Source organism: Chiroxiphia lanceolata, chromosome 9, assembly GCF_009829145.1.
Source record: "Chiroxiphia lanceolata isolate bChiLan1 chromosome 9, bChiLan1.pri, whole genome shotgun sequence".
In the NCBI taxonomy this organism is placed as follows: Eukaryota; Metazoa; Chordata; class Aves; order Passeriformes; family Pipridae; genus Chiroxiphia; species Chiroxiphia lanceolata.
The window spans coordinates 4,485,440-4,503,421 of NC_045645.1; the positions used below are offsets into that span (position 1 = coordinate 4,485,440).

The 17,982-nt window shown below is 56.3% G+C and overlaps 2 protein-coding genes and 7 non-coding genes across 9 annotated transcripts; 6 read left to right on the plus strand and 3 right to left on the minus strand.

The window, feature by feature from the left end:
* Window positions 1-559: 559 nt before the first annotated feature.
* Window positions 560-674, minus strand: LOC116791370. Its single transcript, XR_004358723.1, has one exon. It is a non-coding gene; the product is annotated as a U5 spliceosomal RNA (small nuclear RNA).
* A 1,895-nt stretch (window positions 675-2,569) lies between these two features.
* LOC116791352 lies at window positions 2,570-2,684 on the minus strand. Its single transcript, XR_004358704.1, has one exon. It is a non-coding gene; the product is annotated as a U5 spliceosomal RNA (small nuclear RNA).
* A 530-nt stretch (window positions 2,685-3,214) lies between these two features.
* Window positions 3,215-7,480, plus strand: RPS8 (ribosomal protein S8). The gene is made up of 6 exons (XM_032696788.1): window positions 3,215-3,332; window positions 4,173-4,279; window positions 4,646-4,745; window positions 5,339-5,514; window positions 6,476-6,605; window positions 7,299-7,480. Exons 1-6 carry the CDS (start codon window positions 3,329-3,331, stop codon window positions 7,406-7,408), a joined length of 627 nt encoding a protein of 208 aa, XP_032552679.1. The 5' UTR covers window positions 3,215-3,328; the 3' UTR covers window positions 7,409-7,480.
* Window positions 4,017-4,101, plus strand: LOC116791355. The gene has a single exon (XR_004358707.1). It is a non-coding gene; the product is annotated as a small nucleolar RNA SNORD55/SNORD39 (small nucleolar RNA).
* On the plus strand, window positions 4,451-4,554 carry LOC116791358. The gene has a single exon (XR_004358711.1). It is a non-coding gene; the product is annotated as a small nucleolar RNA SNORD46 (small nucleolar RNA).
* On the plus strand, window positions 5,764-5,836 carry LOC116791357. The gene has a single exon (XR_004358710.1). It is a non-coding gene; the product is annotated as a small nucleolar RNA SNORD38 (small nucleolar RNA).
* Window positions 7,027-7,098, plus strand: LOC116791356. The gene has a single exon (XR_004358708.1). It is a non-coding gene; the product is annotated as a small nucleolar RNA SNORD38 (small nucleolar RNA).
* Window positions 7,481-7,929: 449 nt separating the features above from the next.
* Window positions 7,930-8,059, plus strand: LOC116791366. The gene has a single exon (XR_004358720.1). It is a non-coding gene; the product is annotated as a small nucleolar RNA SNORA35 (small nucleolar RNA).
* A 3,720-nt stretch (window positions 8,060-11,779) lies between these two features.
* On the minus strand, window positions 11,780-14,160 carry LOC116791101 (SLIT and NTRK-like protein 6). The gene is made up of 2 exons (XM_032696787.1): window positions 14,101-14,160; window positions 11,780-13,758 (listed from the first exon to the last, which is right to left on the minus strand). The coding sequence occupies exons 1-2, from the start codon at window positions 14,117-14,119 to the stop codon at window positions 12,548-12,550; spliced, it is 1,230 nt and encodes a 409-aa protein (XP_032552678.1). The 5' UTR covers window positions 14,120-14,160; the 3' UTR covers window positions 11,780-12,547.
* Between the last annotated feature and the right edge of the window lie 3,822 nt (window positions 14,161-17,982).

Here is a 17,982-nt window from a genome sequence, read left to right on the forward strand (position 1 = left end):
AGTCGGAGCGCGGCTTGGGGTGGGCGGGGGCAGCGGGGCCGCCCCAGCCGCTGTCGGTCTGAAGGCGAGCATGAGAGGTTCCAGGAGGTTGCGCCGATTTGGCCCTCTGTGGGACTGATGGAGCGGTTTTCCCTCCAGCACTCTGCTATCTTACCAGGGGGTCTGGATTCTGTCAGAGGAAAGCTTCCAAGCTATTGGGGCAGAATATTCCTGTAACACTCGGCCCATCTCTTCCCACTCCCCCATCCAGTCAAGATGGTTCGTGACTGGAGCAGGCTGTTGGGCAGCGTCCCCAGCCCCTGGGGCAAGTTTCTGGACAGGGTCCCTAGTCTATGGGGCACATCTTGGGGTAGCTCCCCGAGAAATCCTCACCCTGTCTGTACTGAGCGGACTGTACTTAATCAACATGGCAGAATGATTAGCAAGAATATAGTTTACCTGGCATACGGGGCACACCCTACATTCTCATAAATTGCACATACATAACCTGAAGCGCAAGATGTTCTTTTGTAAAATTTATAACCACTGGTTGAGTTCTATTTTTTACAAACATAGGGATAGCTCCACCGAAATGGAGCCTCAAAAAATTATTCGACACTCGTACTTGTTCCTCTCCACGGAAATCTTTAGTAAAAGGCGAAAGATTTATACGATCTGAAGAGAAACCAGAGTATGCCCCTCATTCCCTCCCCGACGCTGCCGCCGCCCGCCCCACGCCCCACACGTCAGGGTGACACGGGCCCGCCCGGCTCTCCCGGTCCCGCAGCCCCGGCCCGGCCCGGCCCAGGGGGGCGCACACACCGGGCGGCCCCGAGAGCCCGGGCGGGACAGCGGCCGCAGGGCCGGACACCGGCGGGACCGCGGGGCACCCTGGGTATGCAAATCACCGGTAACGGGGCGGGGCGGGATCAGCCTCTTCCGCCCGGGGCCGATCCCGGTTCTCAGTCCCGACAGGGCTAGCGGGTCCCCGCCGTGGGGTGTAAACCCGTGCTGAGCCCCCGGGAAGGGTGAAAGGGAGAAACTCGTGGGTTGAAATGTGAGTAGTTAAAATAACTAAAACGAAAAAGTATTGAATTAAAAATTCTAAGGAAAACGAAACAGAATCGTAGGATTGTTTGGGTTGGAAGGGACCTGAGAGATCACCTCGTCCCCATCGCTGTGCTGTGGGCAGGGACACCTGCCACTAGACTTAGGCTGCTCAAGGCCCCATCCAGCCTGGCCTGGAACACTTCCAGGGATGATGCAGCCACAGCTTCTCTGGGCAACCTGTGCCAGGGCCTCATCACCCTCACAGGGAAAAATTTCTTCCTAACATCTAATCTAAATCTACCTTCTTTTAGTTTAAAACTATTTCCTCTTGTCCTATCCCTATATGCCTTCGTAGAAAGCCATTCTCTCTCTTTTTTATAATCCCCCTTTAAGTACTGGAAGGCCTCAGTAGTGTCTCCCTGGAGCCTTTTCTTTTCCAAGCCCAACAACCCCAGCTCTCTCAGCCTGGCTTCCCAGGCAAGGGACTGCAGCCTTCTGAACATCTTTGTGGCCTCCTCTCGGCTTGCTCCAACACATCCATGTCTTTCCTGTGCTGAGGACCCCAGAGATGGATGCAGCACTGTAGGTGAGGTCTCACCAAAGCCGATGCCCAGGATGCAGTTGGATTTCTGGGCTGCGACTGTTGGCTCATGTCCAGCTTTCCTTCCACAGGAATCCCCAAGCCCTTTTCTGCAGGACTGCTCTCAAGGAGTTCTTCCGTCTGTGTTCTCCAGTTCTTCTCCTCTCTGGGATTGCCCTGACCCAGAGGCAGCATCTTGCACTTGGGCTTGTTGAACTTCACGAGGTTCTCGTGGGCCCAAGTTTGTCCAGGTCCCTTTGGATGGCACCCTGTCCTTCAGGCATGTCATCCACACTCAATGTGGAACTGATGCCTAAAGACTTTTAGGCATTTTGTAGGTTTTAATATAGCTGTATAGTTTTCTTCCACCTTAGACACTTCAGACATTTACTAAAGTCTTTTGTCACGGTTTGTGCAACATTCCAATGAATTACTGTTTAGCAATTTTTCCAAGGAAAGATCTTTTAGCAAGGACATCCTGTTTGGGATAATAAGATGTATTTTAGTCAAAACAAGATAGAGGGCCCTGAACCCTTGGAGGGGGCTCCAATGGGGCAGTTCTGAGGTACCAGGAGCAAAATGGTTTTTGGGTTGGATGTGCCCACTAGATATGGTAATTCGTTAAAGTGATAAAAGAGTGAGAATTCTGTGTGGGTGGGTGCGCCTGTGTGCTCCGTGTACCTGAAAGCTTTCATTAAAGAACTGCTGTCTACCTTATCTACAATAATATTAATTGAAGAATTATTTTCTTCCTATTTAGGCATCAGAACAAATTGACCTCAGAACTCAGATTGCACCTATCCAGCCAGTCCCAGTAATCTGCCCTCTATGTCTAGTAACGATACAGTGGCAGTTGGAATCTGTCTGGACAGGTCACACTGCTCCACTTGTTGTTTTTCTAGGGATGCTTCGCTTAGTCAACAATCTTTTAATTGTTCTATTTTTAACTAGAACAGGGTTAGCTCCACTGAAATGGAGCCTCAAAAAATTTTTCAGCACTCGTGCTTGTTCCTCTCCACGGAAATCTTTAGTAAAAGGCGAAAGATTTATACGATCTGAAGAGAAACCAGAGTATACCGCTACCCCTTCCCCTCCACATACCCATTCCCAGTTGTTCCTATATAGCTCATGGCGACCCGCGCGGTAGTCAAGCTCGGCCTCCCGCCGCCTCGCTCCGTTTCTCTGGCCCCACACACGGATCCAACGCCGGCTCGGACGCGGCGGCCCCGGGAGCGGCGGCGAGAAGCGCCACCGGGGTCGCGCCACCGCGCGCATTGCACCTTGGGTACAGACATAAATATGAATACCAATGAGCGATATGCTAATGAACTCGCGTGGCCCTCCGCGCTGCCGGCTCACGGCCCATGCAAATCACTCGAATACTAATGAGCTATATGCTAATGAGCCTCCCGCCGTTCACGGCCCCGATGCGCGGGGGGCCGCTGAGCCCGCCCGGCCCCGCCGCGGGATGCCGGCCGCTGTGGGCCCCGCCCAGAGGTGTTCGCGCGGTGACCCGCGGGGCAGCACGGACAGGCCTGCGGCAGGCCGAGCCCCCGCACCGCCCGCTCCGCGCCGGGTGAGGCACCATCGCCCGCCGCCTCCCCTCGGCGCCGCCGCGTCGCCAGGCAACGGTGCGGTGACGTCAGCGCCTCGCGAGAGCTCGCGCCGCCAAGCCTCCCCGCGAGCACCGGCCCCGCCTCTTTGCGCCGGTGCCACAGGATGGGTGAGTGCAGCGGGCCCGGGCCCGGCGCCATCCGCCTCCATCCGTCCCCCGCGCCGCCGCCGCCGCCCGCCGGACCCCGCCGCGGGGCCGCGGGAGCCGCCGCCCGCCTGCCCCGCCCGCCATCGGGGGAGCCGCGGCGGCGCCGAGCTGCTGGCAGTGGGAGGGTGGCCGGGCCCAACATGGCGGCGGGTGGAGGAGGGGGGTCGGGCGGGCTCGTCCCGCCGCGCCGCGGTTCCCTGCGGAGCCCGAGCGCTGGGCTCGCTCCCGGTGCCTGCTGCGGGGCACCCCGCGGATGAGGTGGGACGGCCTTTCAGCAGGAGGGGTGGGGGTGGCCTTGTGGAATACTGGGCTCGGTGGCGGGGGCTTGCGCCCTGCGGGAGGTGCGGTGCGGCTCAGAGATGGTCCCTGCTGGGGACCCAGCAGGTCGAGTTGATTTGAGGTGTCTCTTATAGGGGCTCAGCCAGCAGGTGGCATGGGGGTCCCTTCCCATAGCGGACCTGCCACACCCCGCTGGTAGCACGGGGTGACTGCTGTAGTGTGCCTGGCAGCTCGGGATCAGGCACTTCCCTTAGAGTGCCCGGCACATGAGGTTAAGTTGGGAGATGCTTCCCAAAGAGGACACAGAGGAGGGAGTCTTGTCTGCTTTGTGCAGTTCTGCTGGAAGGGATGTGCTCAAGGCAGGTCTGAGTATCAATGATGAAGCTTCTCTAACTGCTGCATAAGGCCGAGTGCACTGTGCGGATACCAACCTTGGAGAGCTGAGGACTCAGAACTGAGGCGTCTGCCCTGCTGCAGCCAGGTGTGCTCCTACCACCCTCTGACCACGCTGCTCTCATCCAGGTATCTCCAGGGACAACTGGCATAAGCGCCGCAAGACCGGGGGCAAGAGGAAGCCCTACCACAAGAAGAGGAAGTATGAGTTGGGGCGACCTCCCGCCAACACTAAGGTGAGTGGTGTGGGGAGGGTGTTTTCAAACTCACGTTGCTGGTCACATGCTGTTAGAGGTTTAAATACCTCGTGTTTTGTGAGGAGTTGAGTTTCTGGTGCTACTTCTTCAAAAGGTGGCACTTTCCCCCGTGCAGATGGAAAGCAGAGGTAGGTTTTTGCGATGAGAGGCAATTGGAGTGATGAAACTTTCACCTTAGGCAGGTGCATCAGACCGTTCTGGTCGTTTTCTGTGTCTGCCGGTGCTGGGGCTTGTCATAGTTACACTGACCACATTGCCTTGGAGACTGGGAATGTTCTGGTCTGCTGTGTGAGCCGTGCAGCGTTCCAGCACCAATGGCACCCTGGTGTTTGTTCCTGGCTGCAGATTGGCCCGCGCCGGATCCACACAGTGAGGGTTCGTGGTGGGAATAAGAAGTACCGAGCCCTTCGGTTGGATGTCGGCAACTTCTCCTGGGGGTCGGAATGTAAGTACATCCTGAACCTGGTGTGCGGAAGGGAGAGCTGTGCTGGTCTTCTGAACTCCTGCGGAGCAGAGGGCTGATGGTGCAAGCGTGGATTTGTGGGCTGGCGTTGAGCATCCTGGAGCTTCGCAGTGCTGGCTCTGGAGCAGCATGCATAGTGATGATAACTTTGACCTTATGTGGCCTTGGGGGACTTGGATGTCTACTAAGTTCACAGTGATGGGAGTGTCATAGTTACACTGAGTGGCATGCTTGTGTTACCTTTTATCGGGGTAGGGGGACTACAGAAGGGCAAAAAGCCTAAGTTCTTCATAAATGCAACTTTTGCTTATTGATGAACATGGTGACTGAACGTTAAATGATTCTGAGGCATCTTGTCATCTGCAAATTTATTTTCTGTCATTGCTTAGATATATTTGAGATGAGCTCCAGCAAGGCCTCCAGTCACGGTTTTTAATTTAGTGCCAGGCAAGCTGGGGGGCAGTGCATGGGGTGGTGAGCGTGAGGTGGTTTGAAGGGTACGTGTGAGATGCTATGGGCTGTGCTCTCAGTTGCCTGATCCCTGTAGGTCTGAATTCATGCTCTTCTTTTGAAAGGCTGCACTCGCAAGACCCGAATCATCGATGTCGTGTACAACGCTTCCAACAACGAGCTGGTGCGGACAAAGACCCTGGTGAAGAACTGCATCGTGCTCATCGACAGCACCCCGTACCGGCAGTGGTACGAGGCCCACTATGCTTTGCCCCTGGGACGCAAGAAGGGCGCCAAACTGGTACGTCTAGGACTGCCTGGGACTGCCGTTTTGACTCCCTGCAGAGCAGAGTCTGCCTTGCCGGAGGCATTTCCCCATCCTGAACGGACAGTGCCTGCCAGAATAGGGTTGGGTACCCGGCAGTGATGGCATTGGTTATCCGGGCTGTGCTCCCATGGGTCCCCAGGACAAGTCTGGCTCTGTTAGTGAAGCTCTCTCTGAGGCATTGCACCCCTTTGTGCACAAGGACCTGCCTGTCGATCTCTTTGTCTTCTAATGATGATACTCTTGTCCAGTTCTGCTACTGAAGGGACAGCGATGACATTTTATGGTGCTGAGGAAGACTTTGCAGGTCGGGTTCTTGTAGTGGGGAGTGATTGCTTTGGTGAGGAGCTTATGGGTTACTAACTGAATTTCAGTGTGTTTTTAAGTGTCTTGAAATTATCCAGAACCATAAATTTGTTAAAGATCCAAACCCCAGACTGCTAGAAGGTACTTAGACTGCCATGTGTAGCATTCAGGTTTACGTTGTCTCCTTGCATTAAAAACAAAGCTCTCTCATTTGAGTGCTGGGTGGTGCAGGAGCAGGAAAAGAGCTTGTAACCTGTCTGCATGGCCTTGAACCAGACCCAAGTGCTCTCATTATGTGTGCAGAGGGAAAGAGGGTTTTTTTTGGAGGAGAATTAATTGACCAAGGAAGCCTCTGCAGTTCCATTTGCCTGAGAGCAGCCTTCCCTGGGGTACTGTGCTCTGTTGTCATCAGTGACTCTGGTTAGCAGCACGGCATTTCTTGGTCTCAAAAGTGAAACACAGCACCTGGTTCTTTGAGTTTAAAGTATTTGTACCTCAGCCAGGTATGACTTGGGAAACAGTACAGTGCTGAGAATGCAAGGCTCTCCTTCATGTTAGCGAGAGCTACCTGTGCTAGTGTGGAAGGTGCCCATTTGTTTAACTCCTTGTTTTGCTTACGGTCGTGTTTTAGACTCCTGAAGAGGAGGAAATACTGAACAAGAAACGTTCAAAGAAGATCCAGAAAAAATATGATGAGCGAAAGAAGCATGCCAAGATAGCAAATATTCTTGAGGAGCAGTTCCAGCAAGGAAAGCTACTTGGTGAGTCCCTGGCAACGTTAATGTGGGAGGGGGTAAGGGAGTCAGGGCACAAACAGGGTGGCAGAGCAAATCTTAATCTTATTTTGGGATCATTTAAAGTTCTACTCACCGTGATACAAATAACTGCAGTGGAGTGTTCTCCATGTCTGCAGGAGTGTCTTCTGGGTCTTAAATGTAACTTGTTCTTTTGTCTTCTCCGGAGATGCCCCACTTGTAGCAGAGGGGGGAAATCTGCTTCTGTACCTTGAATTACTGCATGTCCCAGCCAGGCTCCTGAAGTTGATTATTCCTGGTTGGCCTTTGTGAAAAAAAATGGGGTCAAGACTTGCAAAATAAGCAAGTGTCTGTCAGGAAAATGCCCTGCAGCCATCTGACAGCTTTGATGTTTCAAGCTCTGGCAAATAGTTGAGTGTTCTGAAGTCTTCTGGTGATGAAACCTTTGTCCAGTTCTGCTGCTGAACCTGAGCGATGACAGTTTGGAGATCTGAGGAGGACTTCATTAGGGATCTGCAGCAGGGCGGGTTCCAGAGCGCGGTACCTCAGCAGAGGGGCTGAAGCTGGCACATAACCTGCTGACTGCTTACCGATGAGTTGCTCATGCGTGCTGTTGCAGAGGCTGTGCAGTGTCTGTTCATTGCTGTGTGCACTGGGGAGTGAATTGCTAAACGTTAACTGCATGACTTCTCCTTGCAGCCTGCATTGCCTCCAGACCTGGACAGTGTGGCCGAGCCGATGGCTACGTGTTGGAAGGCAAGGAATTGGAGTTCTACCTGAGGAAGATCAAGGCCAGAAAAGGCAAATGAATAAAAACTGTTTATTCACAGTCAAACTGTGCTGAGAGGATGAATAAAACCCAAGAGTATACTACAGTTAAAGGTTGTGTGCTCATTTATGTGTACAGAGTGGAAAGGGCTTGTGTGGCTCTGCCCGCCAGTAAAATGTGAAAGAAGATGGATCTCTAGTAATCCCTGAGTACTTCAGTGTCTTCAGACAAAACTTGACCCTGTATGCTCTCGACTAAAACATCTCCCTAGTCCTAGGGCAGTGACTCACAGGACCAGGTGGGTGTGGAAAAGAGTTTTCAGACTTGGCTGAAATGGAGGTTGTCCAATACTGGAAACCAGTGGGCAGGAGGAAGGTGGAGTGCCCACCCCCCAACTACAAGTTCTGGCTTCCTGGGAGCTCTAACTCCTTCCTCTACTTTCCCCATGGGATGTGCCCCCATCCCCTCGTTTGGGCCAGCAGCCTCTCTTGCTGTTGTGTTGTGTTTCCTGCCTGGTTGTACAATTGCCTGCAGGATCCAGTATCTTTTGACCAAATTTGGCTGCACTACTTAGTTACCAGCTGGCCTTTCCCTGGCCTCCTTGGTCTCATTCCAGTGCAAGATCAATTCCTTCTAGCAGAAGGGCCAGGCTCACATCATGGTCTGTCCCTTTCGAAAGCTGGATACAAACTCCAGTGTTCTGCCCCTTGCTTGGGGTAGAATGGGAAAGCTGTGGTGAACAAAAGCTTTTCTGTGTGTTTTGGTCAGGTGATGGTGATTCCTTGGGGCTGCTGTCCTTCAGGAAAGCCAGCACCGTGGATCTCTGCAAGTAGTTGGGGAGCGCTTTGTGCAGGTGTTGGGGTGAAGTCAGGAGCCCATCTGAGGGCTGGTCCTGTGCTGTGGTGCAGGCCAGGCTCACACACCTTGTGCCTGCCAGGTGGACCCATCACACTCTCCACCCTATTTCTGTATCTTTACAAAAGCCTTGGTTATCCATAGGATCACTCTGGTGTGAGTCAGCCTGCCTGCAGCCCCCACCTCATGATTTTTGGCTCTGAACTGAAGGAGGTGGCCCGTGATCACCCTGCCCCCAGCGCAGCTGTGGTGTCAGACCCTAGTCTCTAGTGCCTTAAAATGCAACTGTCCCATAAATAGCTTGGGTTTGGGGTTTTTTGAAGTTTTTTGCTGTAATGCTGTGCCCCGGCTGCCGTGTGTGACAGCAGGAGGTGCTAGTGGGCTCGGATGACCTGGGCAGTGTGGGTTCATCCTGCCCTGTCAGGGAGCTGAGGATGAGTCTGTGGGACAGATCTAGGGACAGACCAACCACACTGGGGAGTTGCACTCGTTCCCGTGGCCGCAGCAGCACGTTGTGGTGTGGTGTGTGTTGGCACCGCCTCACAGTTTGTGTGTGTGCTCGTGGGCACTGTGTGCCCAGCTTGGTGCCACTGGCTGCGCTTCAGGAGTCCCTGGCAGTGGGACCTGGGCTGGGCGGGATGTTTGCACAAGCACATTCCTTCTCCATAGTAATCCAGCGTAAACTTTCCCTGCTCTCCAGCAACGCCTGCTTCCCAGAGAGGTGGAGTGGAGGCGATAAGGGCGCTTGGCAGGGATGCGTCATGGCTGCTTCCTCTGAGCGTGCTTCTCTCTCCTCCACAGAGTGCAAACAGCATTCAGGGTGTTTCTGGGGGACTTTGTACAGATGGAGAAACTGAGGCTCACAGATCAAATGCCAGCTTGGTATGAGAGCAGGAGCTGTAATCCTGGCCCCTGATGAGTAGGATTATGGCTCATCAATGCACACAATGCTTACAAAGGTACTGCCGTGAGAAACAGCTGCCAAGGGCAACCGCCCATGGGAATAAAAGCGGCACTTGTGGCCCGCCGGAGGTGTGGCATGGAAACAGGATGGTGGCAGCTGGCTCCCAAGGTGGCACAGGCTGTGGGACTTCATATGGCTTGGCTGTGGGATGCGTGGCTCTTGGTCTGGCCTTGGCACAGCCCCGTGGATGGCACAGGGATTGACCTGCCAGGAAGGAGGCAAACCTGCCATGCGCTGAGCCAGGAAGAGATGGGTAGGGGCTGGGGTTAAGCACAGCTTTAGCCTGGTTAGACTTAGGAGGTGCCAAAGCCTGGGCTAAGGACCTTACCTGCTTCTACAGAGAGGTGCAGGGTCTGAATTTTAAAAAGTTACTTTCTTAGGATGAGTAGCTGGCAGCATAACCCACGTGAGGTCACTTGTCCTGTGTCCTGCTCCTTGCTGTTGAGTGGCTCTCTCAGCTCCATGCAGTATTAACTTTGGGATATTTTCACAGGACATGGTCCAGCCCAGAAAATGACGTGTCACTTTAACACATTCAGCAGTGACCTGGAGAGGAGGCAGGGCTTGTTTATTGGGGGAATTCAAGAGCTTTAAGGGAAGAGGGGCTTTCAGGAAAGGGAACTTTTCAACTAATATTCTTAGGGGGAAAAACATAAATCTGAGTGCAAGAATCTTACAAGGGCCAGAAACACATTCCTGGATTTTTTTCCTGGCTGTATCACCTGGTCTAATACCTCACAACCATCAGTGGTGTTGGTCCTTGGGCTGTGCCCTTTTTGCCCCAGAAAAATGTGTGGACCCTTTGACAAAATCCAAATTTACCCACTTTTTGGATAAATGTAATGTAATGTCCCTGCTGTCTCACTGAGCATGGTGTACAGCACCATGAAGGCAATAAACCTGTAGAGCAGCTTGTAGATGCTGCTTTTTCAGAGGAAGAGCAGCTTGTAGAAACCTCCAAAGTGGGAGTTGGTGACTTTCAGTGTTTAGGAAATTGTCATCATGGCTCAGCCCTGCACCTCACTGGAAAAGCCCTTATCACTGGTTGAGGAGAGCGAGGGTCCAGCCACCATCCAGGCTGTGGGGCCTGGGGACACAGACTCTCTCCCATGCCAAGCACTATGGCCCATCAGCAGGATTGCCCTGCCTTTCCCATGCCTGCTGCAGCCACTGCCTGCTCCCTGCCTGCACCACCCCCATCCCACCAGTGCCTCTTCCCCATAATTAACCCCGCATGGGCCTGTGCAGCTGAGCCCTCTCCATGATGAGCTGGGGCTGTTACAGGCAGGGAACAGGGAACTCCAGGTTGGTCACACTCCTCCCTGCCACTGGTCACAGAGATTTGGGGGGGGGCTGCAGGTGCTGGAGCTGGGGCTGGACAAGACCCAGTGGGGTGGTTTGGGTTGATACCCTTTGCAGCTGCGGCAGCTGAATTTAGGCTTCATGAGAAGGAGGGGGAAGGACAGGGTATTTCATCACTCCCAGCAGCCTTGGGAATGGGACCCCGGGGTATGTGGGCAGAGGGGGCACCCAGGGTAGGATATTTCTGGAGCACAAGTGAAAAATGCAGCTGTCGCTGCCCAAGTCCAAGTCTGAAGCTGTGGGCTGGGCTGCAGCCCCTGGGGACAGCTGCTGGCCCTGCCTGTCCTGCCTCTGCCCCAGGGCAGCTCCTGGTTCCTCCATGTCCCTGGGGGGACGTGGGGACAGCATGAGCCGGGGTACAGTGGTATGCCCTGGCTGTAGTACCTGGCAGGGGGTGATGGAGACATGTTAAAAGCTGGCATCAGGACACTTTCCCAGAGCCCAGGAGGAAAAAGGAAAGGAAAAATTCCAGGGGGATATAAAGCAGTGGGAAACATCCATGAGTGACAGGAGACGTGCAGGGAAATTAACCCATCATCATCCCCAGTCCATGCTGGGGCTGGGACTGAGCTCTGCCCAGGTTCCATGGCTTGTCCCACCATAGGCTGTTGGAAGCCACACCGTGCTCTGCAGGAAACGCCACTTCCTTTGCCGGCCGGAGCGCTGCGTCCTGCCCTGCCCGGCTCCCTCCCTTCCTGCCTGGGCACCAGGCCCAGACGGCTCCAGAGCAGGCAGGCTGCTCTTGGGGCTTCCAGCCTGGAGAATATCCCCCTGGGCAGAGGGAGCAGGGCTCAAGGGTGCCTGCACCCCTCCACAGAGAAGGGCTGGAGCACCCATGGGTGAGACTTGCCAGGGGTACCCGTGCTGGGGGATGATTTACATCACCCTCAGCCTTTGCCCTGTTCCCAGGAGCTCTACAAATCCCTGCCCTGTTCAGGAACTGTGGCATTTATAGCAGGCTGACACCTTCCCTAGCTGGGCTGTAAATCCTGGTGCAAGGCAGAGGCTCTGCTGGTCTGCAGCCAGTGCCCAGCTCTGCTCCACCAGGCTGACAAAGCAGCTCCCGGGATGCTGGGTGAGACCCACAATGGAGCATTACCCAGGGCATGGGAGGGGAGATGGGGTATGAGCAAAGCCCACCATCCCTGCACTCCCCACATCCCTATGGTTGGCTTCCCACCCTCCTAAACCATACAGACACAGACATGGAGCCACATTGCTAGGAGTAAAATGATTTATTTTTTATGGAGGGCTGGATCCTACAGGGCTGGGCAGCACATCGGGCACGAGAGGCTGCAAAAGGGGCTCTCTCTGGTGCCTCCTGGTGTGTTTGGGCACCTTGAACACCTCACACTCACCTGTGCACAGTCCCTGCACACACTTGTACATAGAGCAGCACACCTGCACTGGCTGTTTCAAGTCCCCATGCCACGGTGGGATGTGGGGTGGGCAGCAGGCAGGGCCATCCCAGGCTCCCTCTGCCAAGCCCAGGGCACTCCATTCGTATGTGACAGCCCCTGCAGACCACATAGGCAGGGCCAGCCCCATTTCATGTCCCCAGACCCTGTTCTTTGTAGGCCGGGGAGTAAAAGGTCCATGCTAGATGCCATCTGGCTTCAGCAAGAGAGGATGGAGGCTCTTGTCAGTGGGTCTGGCACACACAGTATTGTCGCCTGCTCCCCAAAAACAGCCCCCACCTCCTCTCCATGTCCTTCCTTGGGCATTGACAACCCACATGTCTCTAGATACTGCCAGCCTGAGACAGGGTCCCCAGGGCCTGAAGCACCCTCAGACCCCCTGCCCAGCTGCAGCACATGGCAAGTGATGGGTGCAATGGTAGCGCTGGGGAAGGGATGGGTATTTGGGGGTGCAGCTTTGCAGACAGCCACTGTAAGCCATGGCAGGACAGCTCATGCCTCTCCCGCTCCACCGGCTTTTGCTCCTGCCCAGCCCCTGCCATCCTGCTGGTGTGTCCCAGGCACAGCCCGAGTCCTGGCATCAGTGCAGGTCGATGGTCTCATACTCCAGGTTGTCCGAGTCCTCCAGCTCGATGCCAGGTACCAGGTTGTAATAGTTGGTTGACTGACTCATGTAGATCTTCTCCCGGTCGGCAGAGTCCTTCAGGACTTCGCTCACGCTGACAGTGTCCACCTCTGGCTCGCTGCCCCCCAGCTCCTCTGCCCTTGGTGCCGAGGTGCCCAGCTGCCCTTCATAGGCTGACACCTGGGAACTGCTGGGGGATCCCACCTGAATCTCCACCTCCTCATAGAGGTCTCTCCCACTCTCCAGTGGTTCTGCAAAGGGTTGGAGCAGGACCTGTCTCCCCAGTAGCACCTTTTTCTCAGTCTCAGCAGGAGCAGCAGGCAGCTCGTAGGGGTTGTAGTGGTGGGGCTCTGCAGACACCGGCACATTGCCCCTGTCTACTGTGGCCCGGTGGCTCTGGGACCTGTTCTGAAGGTTGTAGTTGGTCTTTTTCTTCTGCCTGTAGAAGCACCAAGTGACGCTGGCGAGGATGAGGAGAGGGGGCAGGCAGATGAAGAGGGCAGTGAGGCCGTGCGAGCGGCACAGCTCATCCTGGGGGATGCTCTGGAGGTCCATGCCGCGGTACCGCTCCGGCGTGTGGCAGATAACATCATCAGCCAGGCTGGACCAACCCGCCAAGTTGGTGAGCAAAGCACAGCTGCAGTCCCAGCTGTTGTTGGAGAGCTGAAGCTGGAGCAGAGTCGGCTTCAGGAGGCTGGCGGGAAGGAAGGTCAGGGCATTGAATCCCAGGTAGACCTCCTGGACCTGGGATGATGCTTTCAGGAAGGACCTGGGTAGATCCTGGAGCTGGTTGCTGTCCAGATAAAGAACCCTCAAATTAGGGGCATTTTCCAGAAAGCTTCCAGGGAGACTTTCCAGCAGGTTGTGACTTAAGTGCAAGATCTCCAAGGCAGGGGGGACTCCCTGTGCGTTGCTGATAGCTGTGATACCACAGTGCGAGAGGTAGAGCTCCCGCAGCCCCTGCACCCCCACCAGTGCACCCCAGTCGAGGTGGGTGATGTTGGAGCTGGTGAAGTTGAGGCAGCAGCTCTCGGGGAGTGGAGCCTCCCGGAAAGCTTGGAAGTCCATGGGCTCTGAGCAGTTGCAGATTGGCGATGCTGGGTCGAGGGCAAGGCCGGCAGTGAGCAGGAGGCTGCCCCAGAGGGACACGATCCCCAGCCCGGTGCCTGCGGGGAGAGCAAAGGGGACGGTGACTCCTTGTGCGACCTGCCCTCCCGCTCCCCTTGCTCCAGCCCTCCCGGCGGCTGTGTGTGTGTGTGCGTGTGTGTGTCTGTGTGTGTGTGAACCCCGCTTTTCCTCCCACCTAGGAAAGGGACCCAGTCCCCGCAGATCCTCCCGGAGCCGTCTCCCAGTGCTACCACCCCTCTCCAGCCCGGGGCTGCCTCCCGCCCGACGTCCCGCTGCTCCGGCCGGGTGTCCGCGGGCAGCGAGCGACCCCCGGGGCTGTGCCAGTTCCCCCCGTGCCCTGCCCATTCCCCCCGTGCCCCCGGTGCCCTGCCCGGCCTCACCAGCCGCCGCACGCCCCATCCTCCGGGGCCGCTCCCCGTCCCTCCGCGCTCCCGCCGGGCGCGGCCGCCGGCTCCGCCTCGCCGGGGGCCGAACCCGCCGCCGCCCGCCCCGTCCCGTCCCGGGCCGTGGTCTCCCTTCAGCTCCCCGTGCTCCGTCCCCTCGCTGGGGTCGCGCCAGCCGTGGACCCTCCAGCCGCACTGTGCAGCGATACCCCCCGAAATGTGTTTGACCCAGGTCCCTTACAGCCAATCCACCCGATGCCGCCCCTTCCTCTGCCCTCCCCTACCAATAAACTACAGCCCCCATCCCTTCATCCTTACCCTCTCCATCCCCCAGAAACAACATCCCTTCCCATCTGCCCCCTATCCACCCCTTTCTGGCCCCCCACAAGCCATGTATCCCTCCAGCCCCCTCTGCACTCCATCATCAGCCCCCAAGCTCCTGGACAGAGGCTGGGCTGGGCTTTGCTGAGTTACTCTTAGGCCTGGCAAGCTCACTATACCAGGAAAAGAAGTGCTGGGTTGTCTCAGGCTTCTTTGGGCCACCCATGCTATCCCAAGGGGTGCTGCAATGTTTGAGAAGGCATCGGGCTCCAAGAACTTCTTCACTTGATTCCACACCTCACTCATGGCTCAAAACTGGCACCTCAGGTGTTGCTCTCATGTCTCAGCTTGGGGATGCTCCAGTCCCCAGGGGGAGAAAAGCAGCTCCCCTTGGCACAGACTGATGTATCCAGCCTGGGTCTCCCTCAGACCCACAAACCCTGGCAGAGGGTGGGTTTCTGGCAGTGGGACCTGCCCCATCGTACTGTGGGCATTGCCTCCTGAGCAGTGGGTTTGTAGTGCTGGCACCTCACACTGTGCAGCAACTACTGCAGCAAAAAAGTGTTCCTGCAGGCACCAGGTGTTCCTGCTGGGGGACAGGGATGGGATGGGATGGGATGGGATGGGATGGGATGGGATGGGATGGGATGGGATGGGATGGGATGGGATGGGATGGGATGGGATGGGAAAGGAAGCAGGGCCAGCCAAATCCTAGTTGCTGGGGTGGGATGCAGGAAATGGTCATCTGGGGCCTTGCAGGAAGGGAGGTGCAGGCAGCACACTGGCTTGAAAAGGATGAGAGTTGCCTCCTGGAGTGCCCTGAACACAGCCATACAGCCCAAAACTGGCACCCACAGGCTGGAGCCTGCTAACACCCTACTTGGGATAAAGCCTCCCTGGCTCCCCTCCTCCCCCTGCTCCAGGACAGCAGCTGAGACAAGAACCCCACTGAAGGAGATTTGAGGCTCCCTGAGCCTTCCTGGGCCAGTCCTGCCTCCCAGGTGGTACCTTGCAGCACTGGCATTTTGCATGCTACCCCAGATTCAGGTGCTTCCTTAATGCAGAGGGATTCCTTAATCAGTGTCCTTTGATATCTCCCCCCAGGCACTTTTGCCCAGATTTGCAACATCCCCTCTGCACATACCCAAGCAACTCCTGGGGTGCATTTGCCTCTGCAGGTGCTGGTGCTGGTTCTTCCTTCCTTGGCTCACCCAAGGAACCAGCCACCCTCTCCATCCTCCTCCTTGGTGGTTGCAGCCCTGTGCTTTGCAGGAGCTGTGCTGAGGGATGGGAAAACCCTGCTCCTGAGGGGGTCAGCGCTGTCACCCCAACCCTGGGGAACTTGCCTGCACTCTGGTGCTTGGCTGGTGTTGCTCTTGCAGCCCAAGCACTGTGTGCAGAGCACACAGCAGTGCCATGCAGCCACCCCGGGAAGGCAGCTCTGATGCAGAGGAGAGTTGGCAGCTCCTGGTGCTGCTGAGCATCACTGAATGCTGTGAAGGTGGGAGGACCTTGTGGGGCACCAAGCATGGGGGACAGAGATCCCACAGCCTCTCTGGGCTCCTCTGATATTTTACCACAGGGGATATTTTACCCTGTGATATTTATGCACAGGGGAAAAAAAGTTTCTTAGTATCTCGGTGGAATTTCCCTGAGATAACTTGCATCAGGTGCCTGTCCTGGTTTCGCTGAACACCTCCCAAAAGAGCCGGGATCCCTTTTCCTGTAATTCCACATCTAAATAGCTGCAGGCAGCTAGGAGTTCACACCAGAGCTTCCCTTTCTCCAAGCCCAACAGGTTAGTGATGTTAAACCACAGTTCCTCCCACTGCCCCACATCAGCAGTGGGAAAACCCCTGTCTGAGATGCTCTGCATCGCTGGAGACCCAGCTGTGGATGGAGGGGGGGCTGTTCCTGGGCTCCATTCCTTTTGGAGAGGAGGTTCCTCAGCCTTGGTAGGACATGGGCTGTGGCGTCCATCCGTGCCCCCCAACCCCTGCCCAAGGGCCCACTCAGAGGCAGTGGGGAGCAGAAGCAGAGATGGCAGCTCTCAATCCTCGCTGGTCCCTGTTGTGCCTCTGCAGGGGATCCCGGGGCAGCCCCATGCAGGTGGTCACATCACCCTCAGGCAGGTCCCCTGGGGCCTCCCTGCACCCCTGGCTGCTTCCACCCACGTGTTGCCTTCAGATGTTGACTCAGCTCCAGCAGCCCTGAGCTGGGGCCTCCATCGGAAAACCTGTGATGCCACCCACGCCCCAGGGAGCCCCGGGCCCTGGTGGAAACAGGCAGCTTCCCCCAAGGGCAGCAGCATCCCTGCCTGTTCCTGGACCATGTTTGCTGACAGGTGGTGGGTTTGAACGTGCTTCACCTACAAAAGCTGGAAACCTGAGAAAAAACCAGACAGATATGGGTTGTTTCCTGTCTCTCTGCAGGCAGGTTTGATCAGCTTTTCTGCAGAAAAACACAGGGAGCTAATTCCTCCCCGGTACTCTGGGGTGAAAGGGGATGTGCTTGGAAAAACGGGGCTGTTTTTCAGGGGTGCCCATGCAAAACCCTCAGCATATTCAGGAACACAGTGAGCACCAGTGGTGAGAGCCCTGAGCTGCAGTGAGGGGAAACAGAGGCAACAGAGCAAGGGACCGTCACCTTGTGTGTGGTATGAGCAGGGGAAGGGCAGCAGGATCTGCTTTTGAGGGGCTCTTGCACTGCTGCTGCTTCAGATTCGTGGGAGCTGTATGTTTGCAGCCATCTCTGCCATCTCCCACGCCCGTGGGGAGGGAGAAATGCCAAGAATCCTTTCATGACCTGTTTCGGGTGACACAGAGGCGTGTCCCCGTCACGGCCATTAGAGAGCAGCACCGCTCTGGCACCTTGCCCGGCCACCACTACACACCCAGCACAGCCAGAATCCCCAGGACAGGGTGCTCAGGCACTGAGGGGCAAGGATGGTGGCCCCAGTGGGACAGTCCTGGACTGGCCACTGTAGGCAGCTGCAGGGGACTGACCTTTCAGGGCTGTTTGAGGGGCACTGGAGCACAGGGCTGGGCAGGGGCAAAGTGTGGACAAGGGTCACCTACCCAAGGACAGCCTGGCCAGGGAGCTCCCCTGAATCTTCCCTGTGTCCCCACCACCCCACTTGGGGTGGGCTGTGACCCCCTCCTCCTTGGCCCCTGGCACAGAGTGAAAGGTTCTTGGGGGGTGTCTGCCTGCATCCAGGTTTGTCACAAGAGGGAGCAGGTCAGGGCCCACAGTGAACACATGGGCTTTGAAATCCCACCCTGGCCACAGCCCTTCCGCGGGGAGTAGGTGTGGGGTCCTCAGTCCCCAGGGGGTTGTGTGACACAAGCTGCTCGCTCCCGTGAGGGGAAACATCCTGTGAGCAGGTGGGATGTGTGTGTGTGTCTATACTTCTAGATGTGCACGGGGAGGGGGCTCTGCGTGTCCTGGGAGAACAGGGGAAGGAGCTGAGGAGGGGGCTCTGTGTGTCTGTGGGGTCTCGGTGTGACTGTAGGGGAACCCTGAGTCAAGGTGGGGGTTGTCTGTCTGTGGGTGTCTCTG

Bases quoted from the DNA above. Each gene is read 5' to 3' on its own strand.
- RPS8 (XM_032696788.1), top strand. The intron at 4,280-4,645 runs GTGAGTGGTGTG...TCCTGGCTGCAG, and splicing joins GACCTCCCGCCAACACTAAG to ATTGGCCCGCGCCGGATCCA. The intron at 4,746-5,338 runs GTAAGTACATCC...TTCTTTTGAAAG, and splicing joins CTTCTCCTGGGGGTCGGAAT to GCTGCACTCGCAAGACCCGA.